Source organism: Acomys minous, assembly GCF_964271855.1.
Source record: "Acomys minous genome assembly, chromosome: 4".
NCBI lineage: Eukaryota > Metazoa > Chordata > Mammalia > Rodentia > Muridae > Acomys > Acomys minous.
Genome location: NC_140486.1, coordinates 116,851,908 through 116,879,385, shown reverse-complemented (window position 1 = coordinate 116,879,385; position 27,478 = coordinate 116,851,908). Strand labels below are relative to the sequence as shown.

At 53.6% G+C, this 27,478-nt stretch overlaps 3 protein-coding genes across 14 annotated transcripts in view; 1 reads left to right on the top strand and 2 right to left on the bottom strand.

The window, feature by feature from the left end:
* Positions 1-430: 430 nt before the first annotated feature.
* Positions 431-10,300, bottom strand: RNPEPL1 (arginyl aminopeptidase like 1). 2 transcript variants are annotated; one of them, XM_084780264.1, is made up of 11 exons: positions 9,636-10,300; positions 6,046-6,186; positions 5,279-5,430; positions 4,811-4,927; positions 4,347-4,582; positions 4,055-4,168; positions 3,585-3,697; positions 3,134-3,328; positions 2,197-2,449; positions 1,974-2,116; positions 431-1,441 (listed from the first exon to the last, which is right to left on the bottom strand). In XM_084780264.1, exons 1-11 carry the CDS (start codon positions 10,149-10,151, stop codon positions 1,148-1,150), a joined length of 2,274 nt encoding a protein of 757 aa, XP_084636390.1. In that variant the 5' UTR covers positions 10,152-10,300; the 3' UTR covers positions 431-1,147. The 2 variants fall into 2 exon arrangements, with proteins under 2 accessions (XP_084636390.1, XP_084636391.1); XM_084780265.1 differs by having other exon boundaries at positions 2,197-2,427; positions 3,220-3,328.
* Positions 10,301-12,860: 2,560 nt separating this feature from the next.
* Positions 12,861-14,757, bottom strand: DUSP28 (dual specificity phosphatase 28). Of its 2 annotated transcripts, none has more exons than XM_084780268.1 (2): positions 13,858-14,757; positions 12,861-13,702 (listed from the first exon to the last, which is right to left on the bottom strand). In XM_084780268.1, the coding sequence occupies exons 1-2, from the start codon at positions 14,224-14,226 to the stop codon at positions 13,580-13,582; spliced, it is 492 nt and encodes a 163-aa protein (XP_084636394.1). In that variant the 5' UTR covers positions 14,227-14,757; the 3' UTR covers positions 12,861-13,579. The 2 variants fall into 2 exon arrangements, with proteins under 2 accessions (XP_084636394.1, XP_084636393.1); XM_084780267.1 differs by having other exon boundaries at positions 12,861-13,504.
* The window catches only part of ANKMY1 (ankyrin repeat and MYND domain containing 1), a 52,877-nt gene continuing 39,268 nt past the window's right edge, over positions 13,870-27,478 (top strand). For 4 of the 10 annotated variants that reach the window (XM_084780258.1, XM_084780261.1, XM_084780260.1 and 1 more), the window contains exons 1-3: positions 20,430-20,592; positions 24,656-24,845; positions 26,590-26,733. In XM_084780258.1, the coding sequence (XP_084636384.1) occupies positions 20,450-20,592; positions 24,656-24,845; positions 26,590-26,733 (477 nt within the window). In that variant the 5' untranslated portion in view covers positions 20,430-20,449. Of the gene's footprint in view, positions 14,008-17,393; positions 17,413-19,733; positions 19,991-20,021; positions 20,190-20,429; positions 20,593-24,655; positions 24,846-26,589; positions 26,734-27,478 lie in introns of those variants that run through there. The other 6 variants (XM_084780254.1, XM_084780262.1, XM_084780255.1 and 3 more) reach the window with 5 other exon arrangements.

Here is a 27,478-nt window from a genome sequence, read left to right as displayed (position 1 = left end):
AGCTGCACTCGACACCCTGTGAACATGGAGTTTCTCTTTGTGAGTGGAGGCGTCTAACCCCACAGCTTGCTGGAGTTCAGTCTCAGCACCACCGTTAGTCCCTGTTACCCACACTTCTCTTGAACTCTGGGACCCCAGTGCCGAGAGGCAGATGTGTGGCCAGAGTTAGAGATCAAAGTCTAGAACAAGGGTAACAAATATCCTTTTTAAGGTCCTAAAGGTCTGACTGAGGAGCTGAGAACAAGGGGCTACCTACTGCCCCCGCTGCCCCCCTCAGCCTCCAGGGAAAGTTCCCGCCTTTATTGAGGTCTGTCTACTCGAACAGGCTATCACTAGGACTCCCATGACCAGTTTTCATCGCTTCCAGCCCTACCCCTGACAGCTAGGTAGGTGCAAAAGCCAGGGGGAGTTGACAAACCGGAAAGGGAGGTCAGGTCTGCAGAGTGGAGGTTTAATGGGACAGCAACCATGGTTCCTGCTGCAGTGGTCCCAGGCTAAAGCCCACAGCCTGGTGTCTCTCTCAGCAAGCAGGTACAGAGAGCACCAGTGGTACCCAGGTAGACATCCTTCCCTGGACCTCTGGGGTCTGGACTCCAGGTGCAGGGACTGAAGCCTGCTAGAGAGGGTCAGCCTCTCCTTCTGTCCTCTGCCCCCACACTGTGAAATGGCCGTGTCCTTGCCCCTCTTCCCTCTGTCCCTCAAGCAAGGCTTCTAGCCCAGGGGCCAGACACAGGGTTCTACAGGGAAGCACACTTCCAGGACTCTACATCCTGGACCTCTGGCACATGTAAGGCACATTGTGGTTGTTGCTGTGGGACTGCTGGGGTCACGGTCCCCAGGGCAGTGTCCAGCAGATGCTGGCTTCCAGGGTGAGGCATGGCTGTCAGTGTTGAGACAGGAGGCATGGTAGGTATAGGCCAGCCCTGGGGCCTGTAGGGCAAGAGAGCAGGGACAGGGTAGGCTCTGGTCCATGGGCCTCAATGGACACAAGATCCTTTTCCTCCAGGCCCCTGGCCTGAAGCCAATGGGAGGGGCTTATGGTCTCGGACAGAGCTCGTGGCCAGAGCCAAGGCGCAGTCATGGCGGCCCGGACCACAAAAGGCACAATCTTGGTGTCTGGGAGGTCGAGGGTCAGTCACCATCAAGGCTAGGCAGACACATTGACGTCCCTGAGAGAGATGGTGCTGCTGGGGGCCTCGTCTCCGAGCAGCAGGGCTGGCGAGTCTGGGTTCGTGTCTGCCTCAGCACTGCCCAGCTCTGTGCTGGGCTCTGTGCTGGGTTCAGCGCTGGGGCCTAGCCCCTGGGACAGGATCTGCTGGATGGTTCTGCGTAAGTTGGGATGCAGCCGGCCCTGCGTCTGGTAGAAGACCTCTAGTGCGAAGGACTTGAGGGCACCAGTGCAGAGGTCTTCATACAGTGGGATGGTGTACATTCTCGACATCTGTGGAAGGCAACCTGGTCACACCAGCAGGTTCTCCCTGAGCACCGTCCACCACCCAGATCCAGATGCGCCCCAGATGTTCAGGAGGGCTTTGGCCTGGACTCACATGCTAGTGTCCCATCAGCCTCACTCTTACCTCTCCCTCTAAGGTGTCTTAGAGTTTAGGCTGCAAGGGGTGGGCAAGCAATGGGCATGTTGGCCTCTGCCTGAGAAGCTTGAATGGCCCCCGTACCCAGATCTGAAAGGTGATACCTATAGGCCCAAAGCCCAGCTGCTGCCAGTGGAGAGCCCCCCCCCCCCAGACTGTGATGCCCAACATTCCCCCCTGTGGTGGAGTTCATGTCACCCACTGAACTAGTCTTGCCATCTTCTCCCGTCTCAACTGTACTCTGGCCCCTCTAATCTCACTTTGGGCCTGATGGCTTCCGTTCCCCATCTCCAGAACATGCCTGGCCTGCCTCAGTGGAGAGTCTGATGGGTGAGAGGGGCCCCTGAGGATCACCCCGCATCACGCCGGGGCATGTAGCTGCACCTGGCTCTCCAGGAAACGGCGGACCCTGTGGAGGTCAGGATAGTAGTCATTGCGGACGACGATCTGCAGCCAGCGGATGCGGATCTCGGCGTTCATGGAGTCCAGCAGGGATGAATAGCACTTGGACAGGCTCATCACCACCTCTGTGGGGTGGTGGGCAGGTCAGGGCCGGGCTGGAGCCACATCCCTTTCCCAGGCTACCCCTGTTGACTGTGGGACCCACCCTGGGGCAACGGGGATCCGTCTAGCAGCCGGTCCAGGAAGAGCGCCGTCTGGAAGGTCCTCCATTTCGAGATGTCAATGGCACTGGCTGAAGCTGCTGCCTGCTCCAGGGGCTCTGCAGTCCACAGCTGGAAGAGGGCCTCGACAGGCCGGGTTAGGCTGGACCCCTGAGACAGGTCTGGCTCAGCCAGTGGTGGGCCTGTGGCATTGAGCCAGCGCTCAAACTCCAGCCCTGCAGGAAGACCAGGCCTGGGCTGGGGGAAAGGCCGCTGGGGCAGCCTGCCAGGGAGACTCTGAGCCCAGAGCATATCCCTGGGTGGGTGGTCTCTTTTATAGGACCTATAGCCCTTGAAGAATATGAGCAGTTCCCTGGAAGTCTGTGCCTTCCCCTTGGAGCCATTGGAGGGGGCTCCTATGAAGGACACAGGGAGGCCAGAAAGCTTGGGTCGCTGACCAAGGGATCTACACCCGTGATGTGCCTGTCCTGTGTACAACTGGGGCAGAGGAGGCTCCACACTGCACTGTTTAATGAAGCACGTGGACTGTGAGCCCCCCCCCCCCCCCCACCAATCCCACAGAGCACTTTCATACCTTCTAAAACTTAGGGCCACCATTCCTAGACTTTGAAGCCCTCGAGCAAACTATTTTTCCATGGATATCCAGCTCCTCCAGTGCTTCCCTTGGTCCCTGAGCCCTCAGACTCTCAGGGGACCTCTGCTACACATAAGCAAGGCCAGCCAGACCCAGGGTTAATCCCACCGCTTTGCCCAGCTCTTCCCACAACCCTCTCCTACTGGCTGCTTAGCTCAGCCAGCTTAGCCTAGGGGCCACCTCCTCCAGGGTGCTCCTGTCCCCCTCTCCCTGGCCTGATCCTTTAGACTGGGGGGGGGGGGGGCGGGCAGTGTACAGACTCCTCTTTACTCTCTCATCATCCTGACCTTGGGCCTACACGGTGCAGGAGGGGCGGCTGCTGCCACCGTTCTGTTCCCGGCCCTTGGGCCCGCAGCAGGGTAAGTGGTCTCACCTGCCCGGCAGTCCACGCTCTGCTCCTTCAGTTCGGGAAAGAAAGCCAAGAAGGAGTCCAGCAGGTCTTGGGCTACCACACTGGTGAATTTGTATTTTTCCACATAGGCCTGTGAGATGAGGGGCATGGCCTTAGCAGGCATGGAAGGCCGGGAGTGTTTAGCTCTGGCAGAGCAGGGCTGGCACACCAGGACATCTTCTAAAGATGTGCATTACCGTCCAGGTGGCCCACAGGTCCTGCTGAAAGGTTACGGGATAGTACCTAAGCAGGCCAGGCCCCCAGTCTGGTCCCCTCTCCCCAGAAAAGGTCAACTCCAACAGCTGGGAGAAGTTTTGGACAGGAGTTGGTAGGGTCCGTATGCTTACTCGGAGAAAGTCATCAAAGCGCTGGGGATCTCCGCAGAGCTGGGACAGGTAGTACACGAAGCAGTAGCCCTTCTCATAGGTGAACAGGTTCATCAGGTGGCTGGGATTCACTCCTGCAGGGAAACGCCTTGTCTAGGATGCCACTTGACACCTGTGTCCTGCATGGTGGGGCTAGGGCAGTGGTCTAGAACTGAGGAGCAGGCCAGGGGGAAGGCTACAGTCCTTCACATGGCTATCAACACCCTGGGGACACAGTAATGGAGTCTGCTCTGCCCCCATGGCAACCAGCGTTCAGACCCTATGGACTGTGGCAGGTAGAGGCACCTAAGAGCTTTTCCCTGGGGGCTATGGACACCCAGCCTTGCATGGGGAGGTAGAGAAGGCCCAGAAGGAGAAGTGATCAGCCAGGAAAGGAGGGCCCGGGGATGCCATACATGGGTTCCCAGGGATGAGCCTGGAGAAGAGGGTACCTGGTTCTAGCTTGACCTGCAACTTGCTAACTGGGTTATCCTCCCCAAGAAGCCGCATCTGCCTGTGCAGGGCGTCCAGGCGGAAGGCTGTCTCTAGGCAGGTGAAGGCAGGCCCTGAGTGGAGTCAGAGTAGAGAAAAGGTGCAGGTCAGGGAGGCTGGAGTACCAATAGCAGGGTTCTCACTCTCCGCCCACCACCCAATAGGCTCAACAGGGCTCTGCGCCCCTTTGCAATTGGTGCCCAAGAAGGCCTGAGGCTACTCTACCCCTGCCATAGCTGCTCCAGCCAGTACCATAGGTCTCCGTGGTGATGCGGCGCTGTGCATAGGTGGCCAGGCCCTCACTCAGCCACATCTCCTCCCAAGTGGCATTGGTGACAGCATTACCGAACCAGCTGTGGGCGACCTCGTGGATGACGTCAATCACTAGGAACTCATCGCTCTCAAGGATGGAGGAGATGATGAAGGTGAGGCAGGGATTCTCCATGGCCACGATGGGGAAGGAGGGTGGCAGGAAAACGATGTCGTATCTGTGCCAGCAGATACAGGGTGAGGAATGGAGGTGGGGCTCTGACTCGTGACTCAGGACACCCACAACTGCACTCTCCACCTGAGGCCCAGCCCTGTGGTATTACTCCCTTCCCCGGAGACAGAGGACAGGGAACACATGGTCAGACAGGTAGTTCCCAGCCCAACCCTACTCCTTTCTCTGAGGGAAAGAGTGTAGCCAGCCAGGAAAAGCGAAGGACAGGACATACCTGCCCCACATGTACGGCCCGTATAATCGCTCTGCTGCACTGAGCCACTCTTCCACAGCACCTGATAGCTTGCTGGTGGCTGTGGGCAGGAGGCATGGCTCGGCCCACACGCGGCTCCTGTCACAAGGGAGAGAAGGTGAAGCGAGGTTGAAAACTCTGGACCTTACTGGATCCCCTTTCTACCTTGCCTGGCCCTGCTCCCTGGATGTGGCCCTTCCCACAATCAGTAGGGAACTGCGTGACAAACTCGGGCCCTTTTGTCAACGAACTGAAGGAACTGGTAAGGACAGGAGGGGACAGCTGGTTGTGTGCTAGCCCTGGGAGTCATGGCTGGCAGGGCACTGGGTGGGTCAGTTAGTTTTATGTCTGAAGACAGTGGGTGAAGAGGCACGTGCACGGGCTGTCGTCTTCTGGCCTCCTGAGCCACAGTTGCTCAGGACAGTGCAGCAGAGTGCAGAGGGGCCTTACCTGGGCCCAATGTCTGCTGGCTTGAGGTCTCCGGCCACAAGGGCTACGAGGTAGGCGGGTACGGGGTGCTCCATGTGAAAGTGGTAGACGCCTTCCTCCTCCACATACATGCTCCGCGTGGCACTCATCAGCACCTGCACCCCTAACGGGGCCTGCAACGGGCTAGGCTGAGGATTGGCGGTCTACCGACACACCCACCTCCCAGGAAAGGGAGCCGCACTTTTGAGGGATGACTCATCTCCAATAGGGGCCTCCACAATTGAGGTCAGAGGACCCCCTTATCTGTGATGGGAACCTCATGGTCCCATCAGGGAGCCCTTCATCTCCCAGGGGGTAACTACCACAACCCAGGTTGGGGAACTCTATACCCACGAGGAAGCCCTCATATTCTTATCAGATAGCCTCACAGGTTGGGTCAAGGAACCATGTCCCTTAGAGAGGACCACACACTGGAACCATAAATCGGCTCCAGCTGGAGGCTGCCATGCTTAGGCTATGTCTCAACAATCCCCACCAGATTCCTACGCGTCTAGAGGTCTTGGAAACCAATTAACAGGCACCATGTCTTCATCAGTACTGCAGCCCTGGTCCCTCCACCTGACCTCAGGAAGGCCTGTCTCTGACTTCTCCGCAGGACTGTCGCACGAAGACAGTGGCCTTTAGCAGTACAGAGGAGGTGGGCCAGAGCCCATCTGCGGGCCTGCTGCAAGCTCCAGCCTCTTGCAGTACCCGATGGAGGCAGAAACAACCCCAACCGTGATCCTGACCTTGACGACAGCTGAGTAGGTGCACTTGACAGCGGGCGTGTCGAAGCAGGGGAAAAAAGAGCGGTTGCACACAGAGTGGCCCTGGGTGAAGACGAAAGGCTTGACATGGCCGTAGGTCAGCTCTGGGTCCAGCCACCAGATCTGTGGGCGAGGTGAAACAGAAGCAGACACTGTCACCTGGTTCAGGGCTTTATGTCTAGAGCCCGGGGGGCAACGGGTGCTGGGAAGGGGCCTTGCTGTGTTTGTTACAGGCCCACATCTGCTCCTGTATCCTCCGCCTGCCCCACTGGGACACTCCTTGGCAGTTTGTGTATGCCAGACACCAGCTTTGTTTGAGACAGGAGGTCATATGCCTGGGGCCGGCCCATGATAAAAAAGAAAAGAAGAAGAAAACGCCCGACACGGTGGCGTTAGCTGAACTTCCAAAGGGAAACTGAGAAACGGTCAGAACACCTGGGTTCGAATCCCCCCACAGGCTAGTAGCCAATCTGGTCTTAGGAGCAGGGAATCATGGGAAACCAGTGCTTCCTTACACTGGTACAGAGGGAGTCAGCCCCAGTGCTGGCCAGCCTGTGAGGCTTGGGTGGAGACCGGATATACTCTCATATGACAGGAGTGTCAATGGGAGGGCCTCTAAGGCCAGTGACCAGAGGGAAGGGCTGCAGCAAAGAGCAATCCCCAGTAACTGCTGCCCCCCTCTTCCCTCTCCCACCCTCCTGCCTCCTGCCCTCTCAGGGCCAAGGTCACCAGCTTAGCCAACCTCCTTCCTGAGCCATGGCTGTTGAGACATTTTGGGTCTTCAGATATCCAGGCCATGGTCCTGCCCCTGCTGAGGAGCCCCAACTACAAAGCTATGTCTGCCCCCACACTACTGTGCCCTGCTTGGACAACAGGGTTGTTGAAACATAGTTTCATTTTGGTGATCAAGGGCACATGGGTCCACATGAGTGGACAAGTGTGTGCAGTCAAGGCTGACTATCGTCATGGGGGACAGAACCCATGTTGACACCTCCCAGACTCCAGATAAGGCGTTGTGGTATGTGCGGATGAGGTTGCCTGGCCCACAGACCCCAGACCTTCTGTGTGTGGGAGCTATTCAATAGACCCCAGACCCAGAGAGGAATGTCTGCTTTCAGACTCCAGAGCTCAGTGGGAAGGCTTGTCTCCACGGACTCCAGACCTTGGTGGTGGTGGTGGTGGAAACCTATGCCATAGGCCCCCAACTTGGGGGTGCTGTCTGCATATAGATCCTAGATGTGCCTTTCCCAAAGATTCAACATCTGGGGAGTAATGCCTTGCCCCACAGACCTGGGGGTATGCCTACTCCACAGACCCCAGCCCTAGGGGAGATTCCTGCCCTGTCACATTCAGATACTGATGCCTGCCCCCACAGACTCCACACTCAGGAGGCTGCCTGTCAATAGGTAAGAGACTTGAGTGGGTAGCTTGCCATATTAGACCTGGTCAGGCCTCTGCCAGCGTTCATGGACCTCTCCCTACCACTGTCTTCTCCCCACAGCAAACCTGCAGGTGCGTCTTTCTTTCTTTCTTTCTTTCTTTCTTTCTTTCTTTCTTTCTTTCGCTAGAGAGCTAGCTCCAAAATGCAGCCTCCAGAAGCCGGGGACGCAGGGACCTGAATGAAGGAGTCTGCCTGTAGACCGTGGGTTCTTGGTCCACTCTGGGAGGACAGGCTCCCGAATGCCCTTCAGTCTCTACCGTCTCTCCTTACACCGGTTATCCCTCAGCCGCAGCACTTCCCTCTCTTCTTCCACTGACCCCTCAGCCCTGCTTCTCACCCTATGGCTCCACAACCATGCCTTGGCTCCAGTGGGCAGGCTGCCTTTCCAGGCACCAAGAACACTACCCTTAGAGAGAGGGACTGGGCTTGGCCTTAGAGGTGGGAGTCTCCTGCCCCAGGGCACAGCGGCTGGTGGTCTGGTGGATAAGGAATGAGTTAGCCAACTTCAGATACTGTAGGGCAGGGGAAGGAGAAAAAACAACTGTTCTTGCTGGGGTGGGAATGAAAGGCTGGGGTACAGAGGGGCCCTAGAATCTGCAGCACTCACAAACTGCTGCCCCCCCCGGAGTTGGAGCTGCTCTCAGGGGCTTCTGCCCGCCCCCCCCCCCCCCCGAGTTGGAGCTGCTGTCAGGGGCTCCTGGGAAACCTACATGGCTCCTGCTGCATCCTCACTAGGCACAGGGCAGTCAGGGATGTGAGTTCTGAGATGCTCAATGCTCATGTGCCATAGTAGGCGCCTGAGAATAGAGGGCGATCTGCTTCCATGGGTGTGGGTCGGCTTTGTTACCCTGGAGCCACCCAGTCTATGAGGACCATGCAGCTCTTCCCTGGCTGGAGCAACCACAGCCCCATACATCAGGCCAACCTTGTCCACTGGCCTTGTCTATTGCAGCCAATGAGGACTCTGTTCCTACCACTCTCCTGACAGTGGGCAGAACAAGTACATATGCACAAGCAGAGGCCAGGCAGTGCGCCTCAGTTTTCACCGGGCATGCTAAGGAATAGGCCTAACACCTGCAGAGGCCACACACTACCACGGCAGCTGGAGGCTGAACCCGGTAGACCAGCTGTGGGTACAAGGCAAGAGACTCTGGGGAGAGGTGGCAGGCCCTAGTCAAGACTTCCAGGAAGGGTGCAGGAAGCCCACGGATGTGAATCCCATCTGGTCTTTATCTGCCCAGACGTCACCTTGTTCCTTTGTGGCTCCTGGCCTGTTCATTTGGGCTCCCCAGGCAGTGACAGATGGACTTTGCAAGGGCCCTGTGGAGCTGCCTGTGCACTAGGTATCCATGGTAGATGTCACATGAGCACTCTCTACTACCTGGGGAGCTGGAGGGAGGTACCAAGTTTCAGGAGTCAAAGGTCCTGCTCCATTCTGCAAACCCATTGGCTGTGCCGCCACAGCACTAGGCCTGCACCCTTTGCTTTTCCATCAGGGCCTGTGGGATGATAGGTGCCCTGTGCCGAAGACCTCGCAGAGCCCTGTGAGTCTGCTGGGAGGCGGGCCACACCGGCCCCAGCATGTCACAATACAGCGCAGGGAGCCCAAAGATAAGCCTCACAGCCTACAAGGCCTCTCTGTCACCCACTGTCCCCTGTTCCAGAGAACAGACCCGGCTGTCCTCAAAGCCCTCTGAAGGCTTATGTCTCAGGGTGGCCCTTCTGTATCAGGCAGTCCCACAACACTCAAGTGCCGGTCTCTTGCAGCTGGCTTAGCAAGGCCCCACCAGCAGCTGCTCTCGTACCCAGACAGGGGCATAACACCTGACCTGACAGGAAGTCTTTCCCTTCCCTACCCCCTGAGAAACATGCTGTTTCAACAGTATCAACACTGTCCACCAGGCCTGGACCTGGGCACCACTCAACGATCCTAAGAACTTGCAGGCAACATCTGGGAATTACCGCAGCCACCTGGGGAAGGACTCTTGGGTCAGGCTGTCCCTCGCATTCTGTGGGTGTCTCAGGAGCAAGGTGTAGATTAACATCATCTAACCCAGCAGTAAAGTGAGGGGTGCTTGCTGAGCCCCGCTGACCACCCACAGGCCTGGTGCCCACACCGGGCGGGACTCACGGCGGGGGCGTCGGTGGAGGTGTAGCGCAGGATGATCTGGAAGGGCTGGTGCGCCTGCAGCTCGGGAGGCAGTGTGACGGTCAGCGAGGAGCCATAGTCGGTGAACGGGTCCAGCCTGAAGGCCAGCGGGCAGCCAGTGGACTCCGCGTCGTCAGGCGCATCGGCGAAGGCGGGCAGCGGGGGCCCGGACTCGGGAGCAGGGAAGGCGAAGGTGCAGGGTGACTCGGAGGTGGCTGGGGCGCGGCGGAACGAGACCGAGTGCAGGCGTAAGGCCGGGTGCGCGTCGAGCACGAGTGCGCGGGGCGCGGGCCGCAGCGCGCACAGTTCCAGCACCAGGCAGCCGGCCAGCTCACGCGCCTCCGGCCGCAGCTCCAGGCCCAGCTGCAGGTGGCGGAGGCGGAAGAGCTGCGCGCTGGAGGCCGAGGCCACGTCCAGGGCGGGCGGCGGCTCGGGCGGCGGGCGGGCGGGCGCGGCTTCGGTTCCCGGCGCCTTGCGGCAGCAGCACTGAGCCGCCATGGCCACCGGCGCTAGGTGAAATCCATGGGCGGCGGCCGCTGCAGGCCGCGGGCAGTGGGCGAGGGGGCCAGGCGGCGGTGGCGACGGCGAAGGCTACGGCGGCAGTGGCGGTGGCGGCGGCGGCGGCGGCGGGGCGCGGGCACAACAGGAAGTCGCGCCGGGAGCCGCCCGGCCCGGCCCCGCGCCGTGCGCCGCCCCGCTCGGGCTGGACTCGGCGGCCGCCGGGGGCGCTGTGTGCTACCCCGGGCCTGTGCGCCAAGGCGGCGCGAGCGGCGGAGCAGAACGCTAGACTGGGCGCTTAGAAATGCTGTGCGTCCTTTGCCTGCGCTCTGCAGCTACGGCTAGGAGGACAGCCTTGGAGGCGGGACCTTCACTGTCCCAGGGACGCCAGCGACAACACCGCCAGTTGGTCCTCAGACTCCGGGAACGATTCTTGTGGTCCCTCTAATGCGATTCCCTTTGAATTCTCCAGTTGGCCTGTGCAGTAGCCATAGGGTGCAAAGCGACTTGGGAAACCACACTGCTGTCAAGCACATAGCCCATAAAGGTGTGGCCATTTAGATTCAAATTAAGCACAGTGAGAAGCTGTCAGTTGTACTGGCCATATTTTAGAGTGTGCTTTTTGTTGTTGTTGGGGCATGTATGGAGTTGAAGACACACTGATGAACGCAGTTCTGTCTCGAAACTCCAATATAAGGGCCGCAGGGCGCAGGGCGCAGGGGCATTTTAGGATAGCTCAACAAGGCTGCTCAACGGTTGATCTGTCCAGCATCAGGACCAACACAAAGTGTGGGCAGAGGCGTCCTGCTATCTATAGGCAGGAGGCGGGGACAGATCCTGAGGAAGAGGGGTTTTAGGCGTAAGGGAATATCCAGAGAGACGCACTTCTGCCTCCTGCTCTGATAGTGTGTGACAGATGGTGTGACAGTAGTGTTACTTCTGTGGAGTGCCCAGCTGTTCTGATTCACGCTCCCCACTTGCAGGTCAGGTGGTCCAGCCCTCCTTCCACAGGTGAGAGGAGAAGCTGAGTGGAGAGCAGGCTACAGGTGCAGCCTGAACGCTGAAGCATGGCTTTCTTTAGCAGCGGCCCCCCTCAGGTCTCCACGGGCCCTCTTAGCTGGCACTACATGGGATCCTTGTGGAGGTCCCATTTCAGACTGCAGGGACTCCAAGGCTGGCGCCATCATTCCGAGACAAGGATTAGAGGGAGGAAGACCCAGCCAGACGGAAAGCATCCGGAATTCCAGCACTTGGGAGGCGGAGACAAAAGCGTGAGAAGTTCCCAGTCATCCTCAGCTGTATATGTAATGTGGGAGGCCAGTCTAGGCTGCTGAGATCCTAGCTAAAAAAATAAAAATAAAAATAGTGAAGGGACCTAAAGTTAAGGTTGGCACTGCTTTCAGGTGTGCTGTGGCCTGTCCACCAGATTGTATACAAAGGCATTCTCAATTCAGCTGCACCGTCCTGTTAGGCCAGCTTTTTTTTTTTCTTCTTGATGGAGAGTGTAGTGTTCCCCCCGCCCGCAGAGGTTGGGGTCTTATCCTTCCTGTCCTAGTGATCCTCCCTTCTGCAAACAGCCTTGACCCAGCTATTCCACTTCTACAGGTGGGCTGGGTGGGCCTCCACCCCAACACAGCTCTTTTGAGACCAAGAGGACCTTTTGCACCGTGGAGCCAGAGGACTGCAAGAACTCCAAGCCCCCAAATGCCTCCACCGTCATACTGCCCCAGCCTAAGAACCTGTACCCACTAACGCCGACAAGCTACCCAGAGTGCCCCCTTGTGGTTATAGTCAGATGTTACACTGCAGGCCCCAGAAGAACACAGTGTTGCGGGGCGGGGGTGGGGTCGTCCTTGTAGTTCCTGGGGCAGAGGTTTAGTGAGCTGGGCCTATCCAAAGCTACAGCTGAATAGCTCCAGGAACGGAGCTGGTGAAATAAAAAGTCCCTGGTACACTCCACAGATAACTTTCAATCTGACCTGGGCCCTACGTCACTTACGTCTTTCTCATTTCTAGGTGACTTGGCTATAGCCAAGTTAGGTTAGGAAGTATGCCTTGTCCTGATGGGAGGGCAGAGGTCTCTTGGCAGGTGTTATGGGCAGGGATCAGCTACGCACGCTGGGTGAAAACTTGGGTGTGGAGCCCTGTTCACTATTAAGCCATTGTAGCTTCAATGGCTGACTGGGAATAATAGCAATGGTTCTTTTAAAGGATGGACATAAGGGCCCTGGGTGAGGAAGCTCAGTAGTCAGATCAGCTAGCTTGAACAGCAGTCCAGCACAGACAGTGCCAGCTGATCACATCTGTAGGACTGGTGTTCTGTACAAGGTGTAGTGAGCATTTTGAACCAGTGGTCGATGAATGGTTTGTTCACCACGGCCAGAAAACATAAGTGTGGGGGGCAGATAGGGAAGGTGGGGTCCACGAGCACCCCAGCCTTGTGACCATGAACTGTGTACCTCATGTTCCCTCAACTTTGAGTTCAGTCTTCATTCTAAGAGAGAACCCTCCACCTGGAGACCCAAATATGTCTTACTGCATAAAGGCAGATAGGACTAACCCTTTTAGTCTCTTCAGGGGCAAAACAGAGGCTATCATGTTGGGTGGTGACAGACCATGACCTTCAAGAAGCCGAAGTGGACAGGCCTCTCAGGCCCCTGAGACCATGAACAGGGAGAAATAGAAAATCATAAGCACCAAGCCTGGGGCTTTATTCACTGCGTCATATTTATTTACAGATTAACCAGTGGGCACAGCATCTGTAATTCACACGCGTGGCCCAGGATTTTTCTTTGCCCTTCCCTCACCACTTCTTTAAATCGTGACTAAGTTTCCAGGGCTCTTGAGAAAACAGAACGTCTAAGAGAGGTCATGTCTAAACTAGAAGAAAAATCAACACAAGGTAGCAGCTGATGGGCCTGCCCACCAGCTGGGGAAGATGGTGCACAAAGCATGATGGTAGCTTGATAATGCTAGGTCAGGTGTTGATATTGATACAGGCTAAGTAACGGGGTAGGTGGTTGGCAGATGCCTCCCTTCCACGGCACAGCAGTTGCGAGATGAAAAATGGTGGGCCCATGACCTCCCACTGGGAGACTCTATGTTCAAGTCTAAGGGACCAGAACGAAGTCGGGGAGGCAAGGAGAGGTTGTGCCTACAAACCTAGGCACTCCCTTGGAGCAGGCAGCTAGGAGTTTGGTCTGCCACTCCCTATCAACTGTAGGCTCCCCAGACTCTCTATCCATCCTTCGCGCAATTTCTCTACCTAAAACTTGCTGGAGTAGATGAAGTGCCCTCTTCAGTAGGCATTCCTGTAGTATTATCAAGAGGGGGCAACACCCGAGGCCAGTTGCCTGGTGGAAAAAGGAGGGAAGGAACACCTTCTTTCAGTGTATAGTCTTGGCCACCCAGCCGCTTAACGGTGCCGCCTACTCGGGATCAGCGGGTTCCCGGGGCAGGAGGGCTTGGGCCTGGAGGGTCTGTTCATACTTCTGCAGCTGAGCCCAGAAACCCAAATTGGGCTCAGCTACAGGGCGGGCGCTCTTCACCATCTGTAATCAAGAAAGCTGCTGTGAGAGATCCCACTTGACAGTCCCAGGCTCAGAGGCTCCGCCCCGAGCGTGAAGGGTGGGACCCGCCCCGGAAGAACCAGTCTTTCTTGGGGGGCCCTCCCCGCCCCGGAAGACCCGCCCCTGGAAGCTCGCACCTGGAAGGCGCGTTCCAGGCTGTGGCCGCGGTGCCGCATGAGGTAGGCGGTGCAGACAGCGGCGGAGCGGCTGCGGCCGTTCTTGCAGTACACGAGGCAGGAGCCGCCGTCGCGCACCGCAGCCTCCATGGCGGCGCAGGTGGGCTCCAGGTGCGTCAGCAGGTCCTCCGCTGGGTCGTCGAACACGGGTACGCGCAGCTCGCTCACTCCGGGCGCGCGCGGCCCGGGCTGCTGGCGGGAGACGTTGACGCACAGAGTGATGCCTGCGCGCACCAGCAGCTCGCTCGCACCCGCGGCTCGCGCGTTCCCGATGAAGAGCGCGGGGGCGACGCGCGCGAACGGCGGCGGTGCAGCCTCAGGGGTGCCCATGACCCCAGTGACCCTAGGGTCATCTAGGGGTCGCCGCTTGCGGGGTCCTTGCTCTGGCCGCTAGGAGGCGACCTCACCGGCTCGTTGGGCGGAGCCTTTCCTGGCCTCGGCTCGGCATTGGCTAAATTGACAGTGGGCGGGGCCGGCAGCTCGGCGACCGGGCTGCAAGGCAGGCGGAGTCTAAACCGGTGACTAGTCTTTTGTGAGGGCTGGCCCTCTGCCCAGGACGGCAGGCCACAGGTCAGTTACAGCTTTATTCCCTTCCGTTAATAGCTTTCTAGTAAGTCGCCCCTTGGCGCCCTCAACTTTTCCTTTGTAAAACGTGGTTCATGTACAATAAATAAAACTACCGCTGAATTTGTGTCTTCGTAGACCAGTACTTGAAAAAAATTTTTTAAATTATTGTTTGGGTCAGTACTGTGATTTACCAAAACTTATTTAGAATTACTTAGGCCTTGGAGATGACTCTGTGCGTGAGGGCACCCTTTGCTAAGCTTGATAACCCGAGTTCTAATCCTGGAGAGAACTGATTCTTTTTTTGGGGGGGGGGGTGCGCGGGCGGGTAGCGTTTTGAGACAGGGTTTCTCTGTGTTATCTTGGCTGTCCCAGACTCACTCTGTAGACCAGGCTGGCCTCGAACTCACAGTGATCCACCTGCCTCTGCCTCTCAAGTGCTGGGATTAAAGGCGTGCACCACTTACCCGGGTCAAGAACCGATTCTTGCAAGCCGCCCTCTGACCTGCACACGGGTGCCCTCTCATATACACAAGCACTCACAAAATATTTTTTTTTTTAAAACTAGAAATAGAAGTAGCGTCTTTGAGAGTCAATATTTTTTTTTCTGTTGCCCAGAATGTTAGAGGAATAGTTTTCACAAGGCACTGCCCGTCTCACAGCCCTAGACACTTAGCTTGTTTCAGTTTCAATTTTGTTATAATAGTGAAAACATTTGTTTCCACTTCCATGTTTAAGATTTGCAATCGGAGGTCAATTAGTTTCCATACTCCTTACCCCCTCCTCCCGGACTCTTCAGTAATCCTGACAAGAAGAAATAAAAAATGTGCCTACTCTCCTTTCCTGCTACTAGGTGTTGGTGACTTCCAGGTCGTGACTGTAGTCTGTAGCCTGGTCCTCCTCTTGTGCTAACCACTGCACTGCCAGCCCAGGTGGAGGATGCCTTACCCTCCCTGGTTTGACCCCCAGAGGAAGGAGCTGACTTAACTGGATTGGGAACGTGAAAGCCATATGTGGTCAGAGAACAACCAACCTCAAGGGCAATGAGTGAATGTGAGTGGCTGTGACTGGTAGCGTGGATTTGGTTTCACCCAAATGGCTTGTGCCAGTGTAGAAAGCTTCACCAGCGTTTATGGCCAAAGAATAAAAGTAAGGCATTTTTTTTCAAATACATTGGTGGAAACGTCAGGTAAGTGGGTAACAGCAAAATGGTGGGGACATCTGATTTAGGTTTCAGATACTCTGGTGATATTTGGGTTGGAGGCTAGTAGTCTGTTAACCGGGTCCAAACAGTTTTACCAAATTGTCACAGATTTTAGTGTATAAACTGAGGATAGGAGTGCTCCTATGCATTATTAAATGGGCTTTCTGTTTTTTAAATATTTATTTATTTGTCTTGATTTTTTTTGAGACCGGATTTTTCTGTGTAGCCTTGGCTGTCTGGAGACCAGGCTGGCCTCACATTTGGAGATCTGCCTGCCTCTGCCTCCCTAGTGCTGGGATTAAAGGTGTGCACCACCATCGTCGCCAGCGTAAGGTTTCTATTTGTAGAAATCGGGGAGAGCATAGCCAGAAGCTTCTGGAAGAGTCCAGAGCAAAGAGAGAAAGTAGTAGTCTGAACATGGGCAGATGACTGGACTTTGCCACGACAGGCAAGCAAGAGATGAAGACACAAGAGAAAAGAGGGGCTGGAGAGATGGCTCAGAGGTTAAGGGCACTGACTGTTCTTCCAGAGGTCCTGAGTTCGATTCCCAACAACTACATGGTGGCTCACAGCAGTCTAAAATGTGATATGATGCCCTCTTCTGGTCTGCAGGCATACATGCAGGCAGAGCACTGTACACATAAATAAATAAATAAATAAATAAATAAATAAATAAATAAATAGAGAACCAAGGGAGAGGGACAATGGGAAGTTGGAGGGAAGGAAGCCTAAGAGTTGGGGAAGTTTGGGGTAAGGGTTGGACTGTGAAGACCCAGGACTCTGACGTGTGTAGCACGCACTTACACAGCTTCACTAGCTCCTGAGGAATGCTGGCTTTTGTCAGAAGCGGATGTTGGCAATGAATGGGCATCGGAGGGACTAAAGAGAGCCCAGCATCATTTAACCCTGAACTTGTCATGGTCCAGCTCCGTATGGTCTCAGTGTCCTCACTGTCCAATCAGTATTGTAGAGTCTTTAGCTGGGTGTAGGTGTAGTTTTTTGTTTTGTTTTCCTACTGACTGTACTCCCTTAGTGGTTTATAGGAGCCATCCACTCAGGCATAGATTCCTCTATCCCCGGCTCCAGGAGCAAGCTCTGGATGCTCCCATATGTCAGGGAATCGTCACACCCCGCGATGATGTCTACATTATTTTTCTGGTTTGTTTGTTTGTTTGTTTTTTTTAGTTTTTCGAGGCAGGGGTTCTCTGTGTATCTACATTATTTTTCTATGGCTGTGTTAAGATACCATGACCAGCTGGGCCTGATAATCAGCCTGCTCTGCCTCCCCAGTGCTGGGATCAAAGGTGTGTGACACCGTGCCCGGCTCTGGGGGGCTATTCTTGTTCAAACCACCACAAATGGCGTCAGGAATAGAATTAGGCTGTGGTATGAGGAGGGGATTGAAAGGCTTTTCCATCCTATCCAGTGGCCAACATGGAAGCCAACTTTGGGTAAAGGTAGGGGGTGCTGGGAGAAACTGAGTAACTGGCAGTTTGGGAGCACTGAATCAAACCAGACTAGGAATCCTGCTCTGGGATTACTCCATGCGCCTCCCCTCCCCACCCCCACTCCCCTACGCCCAGGTTTTAAAGGTGGGTGTTGTTCCAAAGCCTCTGGCCTGACATCTCCTGCTCAGCTCTGTGGAGCTCACGAGTTGCTTACTGAGTCTGTTCCCCTCAGGCCTAGTCTCTGGGTAGCTGGATATACGTTCTAAAACTGGGGTCTCCTGGAGGTGAGTCCTGACTCAGGTAAGTTATGCTGATTGACTGTTAGTGTGAGTTGACAAATCAGGACTGTGGGCCATGACCAGTATTTTGTTTTTCCAATAAAAAATAGAACAAAAGGAGATTGAAACCAATGCTGAGATCCACGGCCAAACATTAGGTGGAGCTTGGAGTCTTGTGGAAGAGTTGGGGGATGGATAGAGAGACCTGGTGGGGACAAGAACTCCACAAGAAGATCAAAAGAGCCACCTAACCTAGGCCCCCTACACACAGCGGAGCTGACGGGCAGTTAGGTCTTCATGTGGGTCCTCTAGTAATTGGAGCGGGTTCTGTCTCTGGCATGGACGCTGTTGCCTGCTTTTGGATTATTTTCCCCTAGCTGAGCTCCCTTGTTTGGCCTCACTGGAAGAGGATGCGCTTAGTCCTGTTGTGACTTGATGTGCTGGGGCAGGTTCCTTTTGGGGGTTGGTTCTCCCCCTTATCTGAGGAGAAGGGGGGGGAGAATTAGGGAAGAGGGTGGGAGGGTGGAACCGGGAGGAGGCTGTGGTCAGGATGTAAAGTGAAAATATAAAAACATCAATAAAAAAAGAACAAACAAACAACCCAGTATACATGAACTATTGGGTGTATGCATGTAGTGGGTGAACTCTTTTTTTTTTTTTTTTTCGAGACAGGGTTTCTCTGTGTAGCCTTGGCCATCCTGGACTCACTTTGTAGACCAGGCTGGCCTCAAACTCACAGCGATCCGCCTACCTCTGCCTCCCGAGTGCTGGGATTAAAGGCGTGCGCCACCACGCCCGGCCTGTGGGTGAACTCTTTATGAACCTTTTCTGAGCTTTGTTTTTGCCATAGTATAAAGAGGTCAGCCAGGCACGGTGGTGCACGCCTGTAATCCCAGCACTCAGGGAGGCAGAGGCAGGAGGAGCTCTGAGTCCGAGGCCAGCCTGGTCTACTAAGCAAGTCCAGGACAGCCAAGACGACACAGAGAAACCCTGTCTCAGCCAGGGGGGGAGGAACAAAGAAAGAACAAGGGATGAGGGAAAGCAGAATGTGTTGCTGTCTTAAACAATCTTATCATAGGTGGAAGGCTAAAAAGCTTAAGACCCGGGAGGACATATGGGACAGCATACTCCTACTCAGAACGGTCCTGCTGTCCTACCTTCAGCCTGGATTTTGAGGCCCCTATTGCTCTTCATACCACTCAATAGTCCTGAGTAGGGACCACATTCCAGCAGCAGCAGAGGGAAACTGCCACAGGAGCTAATTCTCAGGCCTGCTAAAGAGCTGTTGAGTTAGAAATGCTGGGTAGACCAGAAAGCCGGCCGTTACCTCACCCTTTGCATGGCTTCAAATGTGCTGGCATTTTCACTTCTCATTTAGTCTTAAGTTATTTAAAGCTAAAGAGCCAAAACAAGAGTGAACACACACACCTTAAACAATGGAGTTTTTCACTTAGTATATATTATTATATATATATTTCCATGTGCTTTTCTCTGATGACAATTTTGAGCTAGGTCCAGGTGATGGATACACATCATTAGTGGCACCCAGTACTGTCTGTTTCCCAGTTTTATGAGAACCCAGAATCTCCTCATAGGCAATTGAGTTAGAGTCCTTCAGAATTTCACTTTTCCCACCATTGCTTCCAAATGACAAAATTGGGTCTAACTTGTGATTTCGAGTGATTTTCTTTGTTAACTTTTCAGTCGCCAACAGTTTAGGTAGAAAAGCCTCATTCCCAGCCAGCAAGTTACTGAGTTCCATAGCAACAGCAGTGGCTCCGTAGGCACCTTCATGTTTGCAGACACCCGTTCTGGCAGTGCAAGGCAAGCTGCCAACTAGCTGAAAGCAAGTTGGACTGAGATCAGTTTCCAATTTCCAATCTGTTTATCAATTCACCAAAAATTTAAAACTAATGTTACTAGGTTTTCTTAATTAATGTTAACACACTTTGAAAACATCCGTTTTGAATATCTTGGGGAGGGGTGGGGCATTGGGAGGATAACTTACAGCGATTTTCCTGCCTCAGTCTCCTAAGTGCTGGGATGAGGGACATGTGCCTTTGTGCCTGAGAAACGTACATGGCAAACTGGAAATACAGCTTCTTGATCTTTGTATGCTAAGTGTCCATGTGTACATTTATGAGTATAAACAAAATTTTGGCATGTCGTGTTTCGGCCCAGCCTCACTTCCTACAGCTCCTCCCAAGGCCCATGGGGCCGCGGCACCCTGATACCCAAGCACTCAATGTGCCTCTGGATGCTGATTCCTTTACATCCTCTCTGCAACGCTTTTCTGGAAGCTCTTCTCCTTGATATCTTTCCCTCTGCCAGGAGCAAGCCATGGTCTAGAGTTTTGTGTGTGCCCACTGGATAAAGTTAGACTTGGCAATCAGTGGGCCTTAATCAAGCCTTGGCACCAAGGTCTTCCGCTGAGCTTTCTGCTTGGGAGTGCTGGCAGCTTCTGGCCCAGAAGCTAACTGACAGCGTAGGGCTGACACGCGCGGAGCCAGCGTCCACAGAAGGGCTCGAGCGGTGGCGGTGGCAGAGCCAGCGTGGCCAGCTCAGGGATTGGCCGTGGCTATCACAGTGAGTTGGCAAAGGTTTGTCCAGGGGTGGGTCTGGGACGAAATGGGATAGTGAAGGGAGTATGAATCAGCTGAACTTGGTTTAGATTCCTGGGGCTGGGCGTGGCCATCTCCAGGGCAACAGTGACGCGATCTTGTAGTGGATCTACTCCGCTGCTCTGAGAAGCTTTTTGCAGTCTTAGCTAAGGCGTCTGTCCGCTGAGGGCGACTCGAGGTCAGCGGCAAAGCCAGATACCATAGGGTCCTGACGGCCCTGGCGGTGGCGACTGCTCTGTGAAGGCCAGGAAACCCCCTACCCCCTCCTCAGGAAGGCCAGTGAGCCCTCAGGGGCTAGAGGGGTCTACTTGAAGACTTGGAAGAGGAATCACTGAGCCCGGTAGGGTTGCAGGCGGGTACCCCAGCTGCCACTGTCCACAGTCCTGAGGGCGAATTGTGATCACAGATTTGCTTCTAGGTTTGAAGAGGAGGAGAGACATGGAAGAAGTTCATTCCGGTGTCACTCTGGACTCCCAAGGCTCGAAAACTTACAGCTCCAGAGGTCTGGAGGGGCAAAGTGGTCAGTCGGCTGACACTGAGAGCCAAGAGTCTGAGAAGAGCTACACCTTCTTCACCAGAAGGTACTGGCATTCAGTATTGGGGCAGGCCTTTAAAAATCGCTAAAGGAGGGCTGGAGAGATGGCTCAGTGGTGAAGAGCACTGTCTGCTCTTCCAGAGGTCCTGAGTTCAGTTCCCAGCACCTACATGGTGGCTCACAACCGTCTACACTGGGATCTGATTCCTCTTCTAGCATGCAGGTGTACATGCAAATAGAGTACTCATATACATAAAACAAATAACATCTTTTAAAAAGTCCACTAAAGGGAGCTCGGTGTGGTGGTACCCTACTTTAATCATCACAGCATTGAGGAGACAGAGGCAGGCAGATCTGTCAGCTCAGGGCCAGCCTGGCCTACAAAGGGCAATCCAGGCTAGCTAGGGCTACATTGTGAGACCCCGCCTCCAAAATGACTATTCTTCCTCTTCCTCTTCCTCCTCTTCCTCTTCCTCTTCCTCCTCCTATTACTAAATTACTAAAGGTTCTATTACCTTCCCTAGCCTAGGAGGGTAAAAATTTCCTCTGCAGAAGAAAACTCTCAACATGATAGCAATCAAAGGGAAAAGAAGGTGAGCAGCAGCTGGTATCCTGTGCCTATTCTTGGGATTGTTAGCATAATCCTGTCCACTTCCAGATGGCTGAGAGAATGGCCCTGTTCCATCTGGTTTCCAGCACAGCTCCTTCACGCTCAGTTGCTAATAGTAGGGTCTGCTAGGGCCAGGAGCCTCAGCAGAGCCTTGCCTGTAAATAAACCTCCAACCTGCACTGCACTCATCATACTTGCCCCTGCCATGGTTTGGGATTGGATGCATATGTACCTCAAATTTCATATTGACACTCCAACCCCAAAGTGATGGTGCTTGGGGGCTAGACTTGAGCATGCCACTGAATTCAGGTGAGGTTGTGAGGTGGAGCCTCATGAGTTCTTTTTTTTTTTTTTTTTTTTTCAAGACAGGGTTTCTCTGTGTAGCCTTGGCTGTCCTGTACTTGCTTTCTAGACCAGGCTGGCCTCGAACCCACAGCGATCCACCTGCCTCTGCCTCCCGAGTGCTGGGATTAAAGGCGTGCGCCACCACCACCCGGCTAGGACTAGAGTTCGTACAACAAGAGAAAGAGGAACCAGAGCAAGGCTCTTGTTCTCTCTCTCTCTCTCTCTCTCTCTCTCTCTCTCTCTCTCCTTTCTCTTCAACCTGAGTTCACATCCCACATCCACAAGGCTCTAGGAAGCAAGCCCTCATGTGCTGATGCTTGGACTTTGGACTTTCAGCCCCTAGAACCAGGGAAGTAAACAAACACAGGTGGTCTGTGGTAGCTAGCTGCCCAGAAGACTCACACAGATGAAGAAACTAAGTCACAAGGGAAGCCAGGAGCCTAGTTAGACAAGTGATTAGAAGTGGCAGAGCCAGGAACTGGGCCCCTTCTGTGCCAGCTGTAATGCTTCTTCACTGGGCTCCACAGATCACCCAGCTTTATTCTTAACTGACTTCAGTTTTTTTTTTTCAGGAAAAAAAATTCACTTTTTTTTTTTTTTTTGATAGGCCTTTTCCAAAATGATCCAAGTAGTCCCTGTGCCATGCTGGAAGGGAGGAACTGCAGGCCAGGTCTCACTTTGCTAGGATCTCTGTAACAAAGTGCCAAGGTCAGGTGTAATTCAGGAGGAAGATGCCCAAGATCACAGGGGCTCAGGCTTGATGCCCTTTCTCTCTCCCTGGCTTGTATGACCTCCTCCTGCTCCTCCTGCTCCTGCTCCTGCTCCTCCTGCTCCTCCTGCTCCTCCTGTTCCTCCTGCTCCTCCTGCTCCTCCTGCTCCTTCTCCTCCTGCTCCTTCTCCTCCTGCTCCTTCTCCTCCTGCTCCTCCTGCTCCTCCTCCTCCTGCTCCTCCTGCTCCTCCTGCTCCTTTTCCTCCTGCTCCTCCTGCTCCTTCTCCTCCTGCTCCTCCTGCTTCTCCTGCTCCTCCTCCTCCTGCTTCTCCTGCTCCTCCTGCTTCTCCTACTCCTCCTGCTCCTCCTTTTCCTCCTGCTCCTCCTGCTCCTCCTGCTCCTGCTTCTCCTGCTCCTCCTGCTCCTTCTCCTCCTGCTCCTCCTGCTCCTCCTGCTCCTGCTCCTCCTGCTCCTCCTGTTCCTCCTGCTCCTCCTCCTCCTGCTCCTCCTGCTCCTCCTGCCCCTCCTGCTCCTGCTCCTCCTGCTCCTCCTGCCCCTCCTGCTCCTGCCCCTCTTGTCCTCCTCCTCCTGCTCCTGCCCCTCTTGTCCTCCTCCTCCTGCTCCTCTTTCTGGCTGTGTATTTTATCTCCCCTCTGTATGTCTCTGTCCCCAAATGAAGGTTTCCTTCTTCTGAGGACTAGTCATACTGGCCTAGGGCCCGCCCTAATGACCTCACTTTGATTGGCTACCTCTCGGAAGGACATTTCTGAGCTGCTGGTGTAGCTCAGCATTAGCATTACTCAAGGCCTAGGATGTGGCTCAGCTAGACAGACATGTCTAGCATGCACAAAGCCCTGGGTCTAGCCCTCCCCAACGTTGTACAAAGCTGTCAAGGCAGTTCATGCCTGCAGTTCCACACCTGGGAGGCAGAGACAGGAGGGTTGAAAGTTCAAGATCACCAAGACTACATAGAGAAACCCTGTCTCAAAAAACAAACAAACAAACAAACAAACAAACAAAGAAAAAAGAAAGAAAGAAAGAAAGAAAGAAAGAAAGTTCAAGATCAGCATAGGTTGCATATTAAGTCTGAGGCCAGACCAAAAAGAATTTACAACAGCCCACAGCAGTACCTTCAGACTCATCGTGACAGTTTGAGTATCTGTCCTTCCTGGCTTCTTTCTGTATATAGTGATACAGAAATAATAGAATACACCAAATGTGGATTTTGTCTTCTCACAGTGGGATCCTTTATTTATTGGGTGGATGCTAAACTTAGGCTCGGTGGCCCTTTACAGGCACCGAGAGCTGCCTGGTGCATGGGGTCAGGGGTTTGTTAGTCAGGGTTCTCTAACAGAACTGACAGGACACACATGCACACACACACACACACACACACACACACACACACACGTACATGTGTGTGTGTTATTCTGCCATATATAATACATAACATACTATATATATGATGTATTAAATCAGTTTACATGATTTGGTTTAGGTAGTTTAACAATAGCTGTCTCCTGAAAGAAAGACCAAGAATCTATAGCTGTTTAGGGAAGAAGGCTGGGTGTTTCAGCTGATCTTCAGTCTTTTTTATAATACCAAAGAATTAGTTCTAATAACAGTGAAGGAGTGCCTCAGCAGCAGGATAGATGAACTTGCCAGCAAGAGTGAGGGCAAGAGGCAAAAGCAAACACTTCCTCCTTCTGTGTCCATCAGACAGTATGGCCTGGATTTATTGCCAATCTTCTCTCCTCAGATGATCCAGTCCAGAAAGTTCTTCACAGGTGTGCCCAATTGCTTGGGTTTTAGTTGATTCCAGATACAGTCAAGTTTACAACCAAGCTCTGAGGGATCCCATGTTGTGTGCTGCCAGACATTGGGATTGCTCTCCAAAGCAGAGGTGTTGCCACACAGCATCCCAAGAGAGCTGCGAGGGGAGTGCAATGGCCTTAGGCTGAGTTGCCTAAGTAACAGGTCATCCCTTCAGAATGCAAGAGAAAAGCAAACCTGTCTTGGACACACCTCTCCCTATTGCTGTACGTGCATCCTGCACCTGTCCACTTGTCTGTCAGTTTGCTGCCCCTCCAGCTGCTCTCTGACCTTTCATGGGTCTACCTGTGTGTTCAAGTGTCTGTTTCTTGCCCAGCCTGGGCTTGGTACTGCCAGCTGTGGGAACATCTGTCTGGAAATAACTAGAGGGGCTGACTGGTCCTATCGCAGGGGTAGGCGTATATACTCTTGCCAGTTTGTGACATTCTGCAGAGTTCATTTCCTATGCAGTCTTGGTAACTACTGCATCTTCTGTGCCTCAGTTTCCCTTTGAGGAAATAGAGAGCATTGGCATTACCCGGAGAGTGACAGGAGATAGAGGGGTGGTGCTCTGCACACAGTCACTCTTCCAGCATTCCTCACGGCTTCTCCTTTAACTTCCTGTCTTTCTAGGGACCCTCCAGTGGACTTTAGGGAGGAGGAGGAGGGGTCTGAAGGCCCCCGGAGGGAGCAGGACCTGAAAGAGACCTACATCCAGCTCGTTCAAGGGGTTCAGGAGTGGCAGGATGGCTGTGTCTACAGAGGGGAATTTGGACTCAACATGAAGCTTGGATACGGCGAGTTCTCTTGGCCCACAGGCGAGGTAGGTGCCTTCAGCAGGGGCCTTTCTGCCTAGAGCTGGTGTTGTGAACCTTCTAAGCAGCCTGCAGCACCAGGCTAAGGCTTTCTACAGAATTCCAGAGGAGTAATCTGCACATTTCTGCATCATGTTGTGCTTTCCAGCTTTCCAGCTATGACTGAAGAAGATTGTATTCTGGTTGAATGTTTTATTATTTAAACTATTTTTATTTATAAGTTAACAGTTTCATACATGTAAACAATTCATCTTGATCATATTTACCCCACTTTCCACTCCTTCCAGCCCACCCAACATGTCCCCCTCTTATTCTTTTGGCTTTTCTTTTCTTTTCTTTTTTCTTTTTTTTTTGGTTTTTCGAGACAGGGTTTCTCTGTGTAGCCTTGGCTGTGTCCTGGACTCACTTTGTAGACCAGGCTGGCCTCAAACTCACAGCGATTTGCCTGCCTCTGCCTCCCGAGTGCTGGGATTAAAGGCGTGCGCCACCACGCCTGGCTATTTGGCTTTTCTTTGTTTTTTGTTTGTTTGTTTCTTTGTTTTGTTTTTTCCGAGACAGGGTTTCTTTGTGTAGCCTTGGCTGTCCTGGAACTCTCTTTGTAGACCAGGCTGGCCTGGAACTCACAGAGATCTGCCTGCCTCTGCTTCCCAAGTGCTAGGATTAAAAGCGTGCTCCACCAAGCCCAGTTTATTATTCTATTCCTAACCCTCTAAACTAATCTGGTTTCCTCCCGATGTACATCCCAGAGATGCTTGCACTTCGTAGCTTTCCCTGCTCCACCTCCTCTCCTGATGTCACTTGAACCTCTCCCATGGGCTACTTTCTCCTCTAACTCCTGGCAAGGAAATCCAGCCCTTTTGTCTCCCCTGCTTGGTGACTGGCTGTAAACAGATTTATTGGCATATCCAGGGACAATTGGGGAGCAGTGTTTACATAACATTGAGACAAGAGATTCTCAAAACAAGGATTACAACCAGATATGGAGTTACAGAAATCAGAATTGCCTGCATGTGGCCCTGCCTCTGGCAAGGGTTTCTGTAACTTGTACCCATGGCTGGAGTTACCTGACCTAGTCCTCCCTCCAGCATCTAGTCCCTCCTGTTTCTTTGAGAAACTGGAGAAGGGGCAGGGATTTCCCAGCTCATTTCTAAAGCTCCACGAGCCCAGCCCCAGACAGGAGACTGTGTTTATCCAGGCAGCTGTGGCCTGGGGCAGGATGGAGGTAGGCATGCTGTGGCCATCTACTCTTCCTGGGGGGAACATTTTAGAGCATAGGAGTTGAATGAAGGTTGTGAATGAATCACTGGGTGTATACTTGCCCACCATTCATGACTTCTTCACAAGTCATGCCTAAGAGCTTCTGGGCTAGCCTCTTCTGAAGAGAAAGATGCCACCTAACAGCGTACAGGTCATATACAGTGCCTGGAGGATGAGTGACATCTTCCTTTCCTCTCCCATGCCCTTTGGAGAACTAACCTGACATACTTAGCAGCAGAGCTCAGGACAAGGGTATGGAGGCTCGCGATGGACCCGGTACTGAGGAGTCTTGAGGGCAGGGAGGGTGAACTGATAGGGCTGGCTGCCTGGCCAGAAAGAAGCCTGTGTCTGGGCACCTAAGAGGCCTCTCCCAGCCCTGTGGTCCTCATTCACTGCCAACCAGGTGCCTGGCTTAGCAGTTACTGCCAGGCTTGGGGTTCCAAGGGTAAGTGGCTCTTCCTAGATAGGAGGCTCACTGATCTCTCCCCTCCATAGGTCTACCGTGGACAGTTTTACCGGGACCATTGCCATGGTGTGGGCACCTACTCATGGCCTGATGGCTCCAGCTTCACAGGCATGTTTTATCTCAGCCGACGAGAAGGCTTTGGCACCATGTTAATGAAAACAAAGTTATTCCAGGTAAGGAGATCCTGGGATCATGTGATAGGTGGGGCCACCATGTGTCCATGAGGGTCAGGCTGTTGAGTGCTCATGTGAGGGGAGGAGCTGCTGTGCGTTCATGAGGGGGAGAGGCTACTGTGTGAACACACATGTGAAGGGTGGGCCTGTGTGTTCGTATGAGGGGTAGTACCACTGTGTGTTTCTATATGGTGGGGCCTTTGTGTATTTGGGTGAGGAGTGTGTACAGCTATTATCTGGGACACTGAAGAAAAAGATATTTGGGTTCTAGAACAGTTTAAATAGAAGTAGCTTTCTTATTTTAGTGACTATAATACTACCAATAAGAAGGATCTAAATAAAAAATGAAAATGCATCTATCTATCCCCAGAGGGATGTTATCAAGTTATGTATCTTTTGGATTAAAAATACTATATATTTATATATTTATATATTTCTCCCTCTGGGGGAAAAATACACACTCCCTTCCACCCCTTAATTTATTACATATAATTCACAATTGTATGCGCTGTATTAGTAGAAAGTTCTGAAAAGTTTCGACAAGTGTAGGTTTGTGTGCTTGGGGTACAGACTGACGCCCTCACCCCACATCACTGCCCCATGCCTTTGTAGCCTCTCCTTCAGTTCCAGCCAGGGCTAACCTGCTGCCTGTAACTGTGCCTTTGCAAGAGAGGGCCACACGGGGGAGCCCTGCAGAGCAGTCCTGTGTCTTCCTCCTGCCCTGCAGGGCAGATCCCACCCCACA

Coding starts and splice junctions, on each gene's coding strand:
- RNPEPL1 (XM_084780264.1), bottom strand. CDS start 10,151: ATGGCGGCTCAGTGCTGCTGCCGCAAGGCGCCGGGAACCGAAGCCGCG. Junction 4,583..4,810: donor GGGCCGTACATGTGGGGCAG/GTATGTCCTGTC, acceptor CTGCTGGCACAG/ATACGACATCGTTTTCCTGC. Junction 2,450..3,133: donor CTGCACCGTGTAGGCCCAAG/GTCAGGATGATG, acceptor CCTTTCCCCCAG/CCCAGGCCTGGTCTTCCTGC.
- DUSP28 (XM_084780267.1), bottom strand. CDS start 14,226: ATGGGCACCCCTGAGGCTGCACCGCCGCCGTTCGCGCGCGTCGCCCCC. Junction 13,505..13,857: donor GCCTGGAACGCGCCTTCCAG/GTGCGAGCTTCC, acceptor TTTTTCCACCAG/GCAACTGGCCTCGGGTGTTG.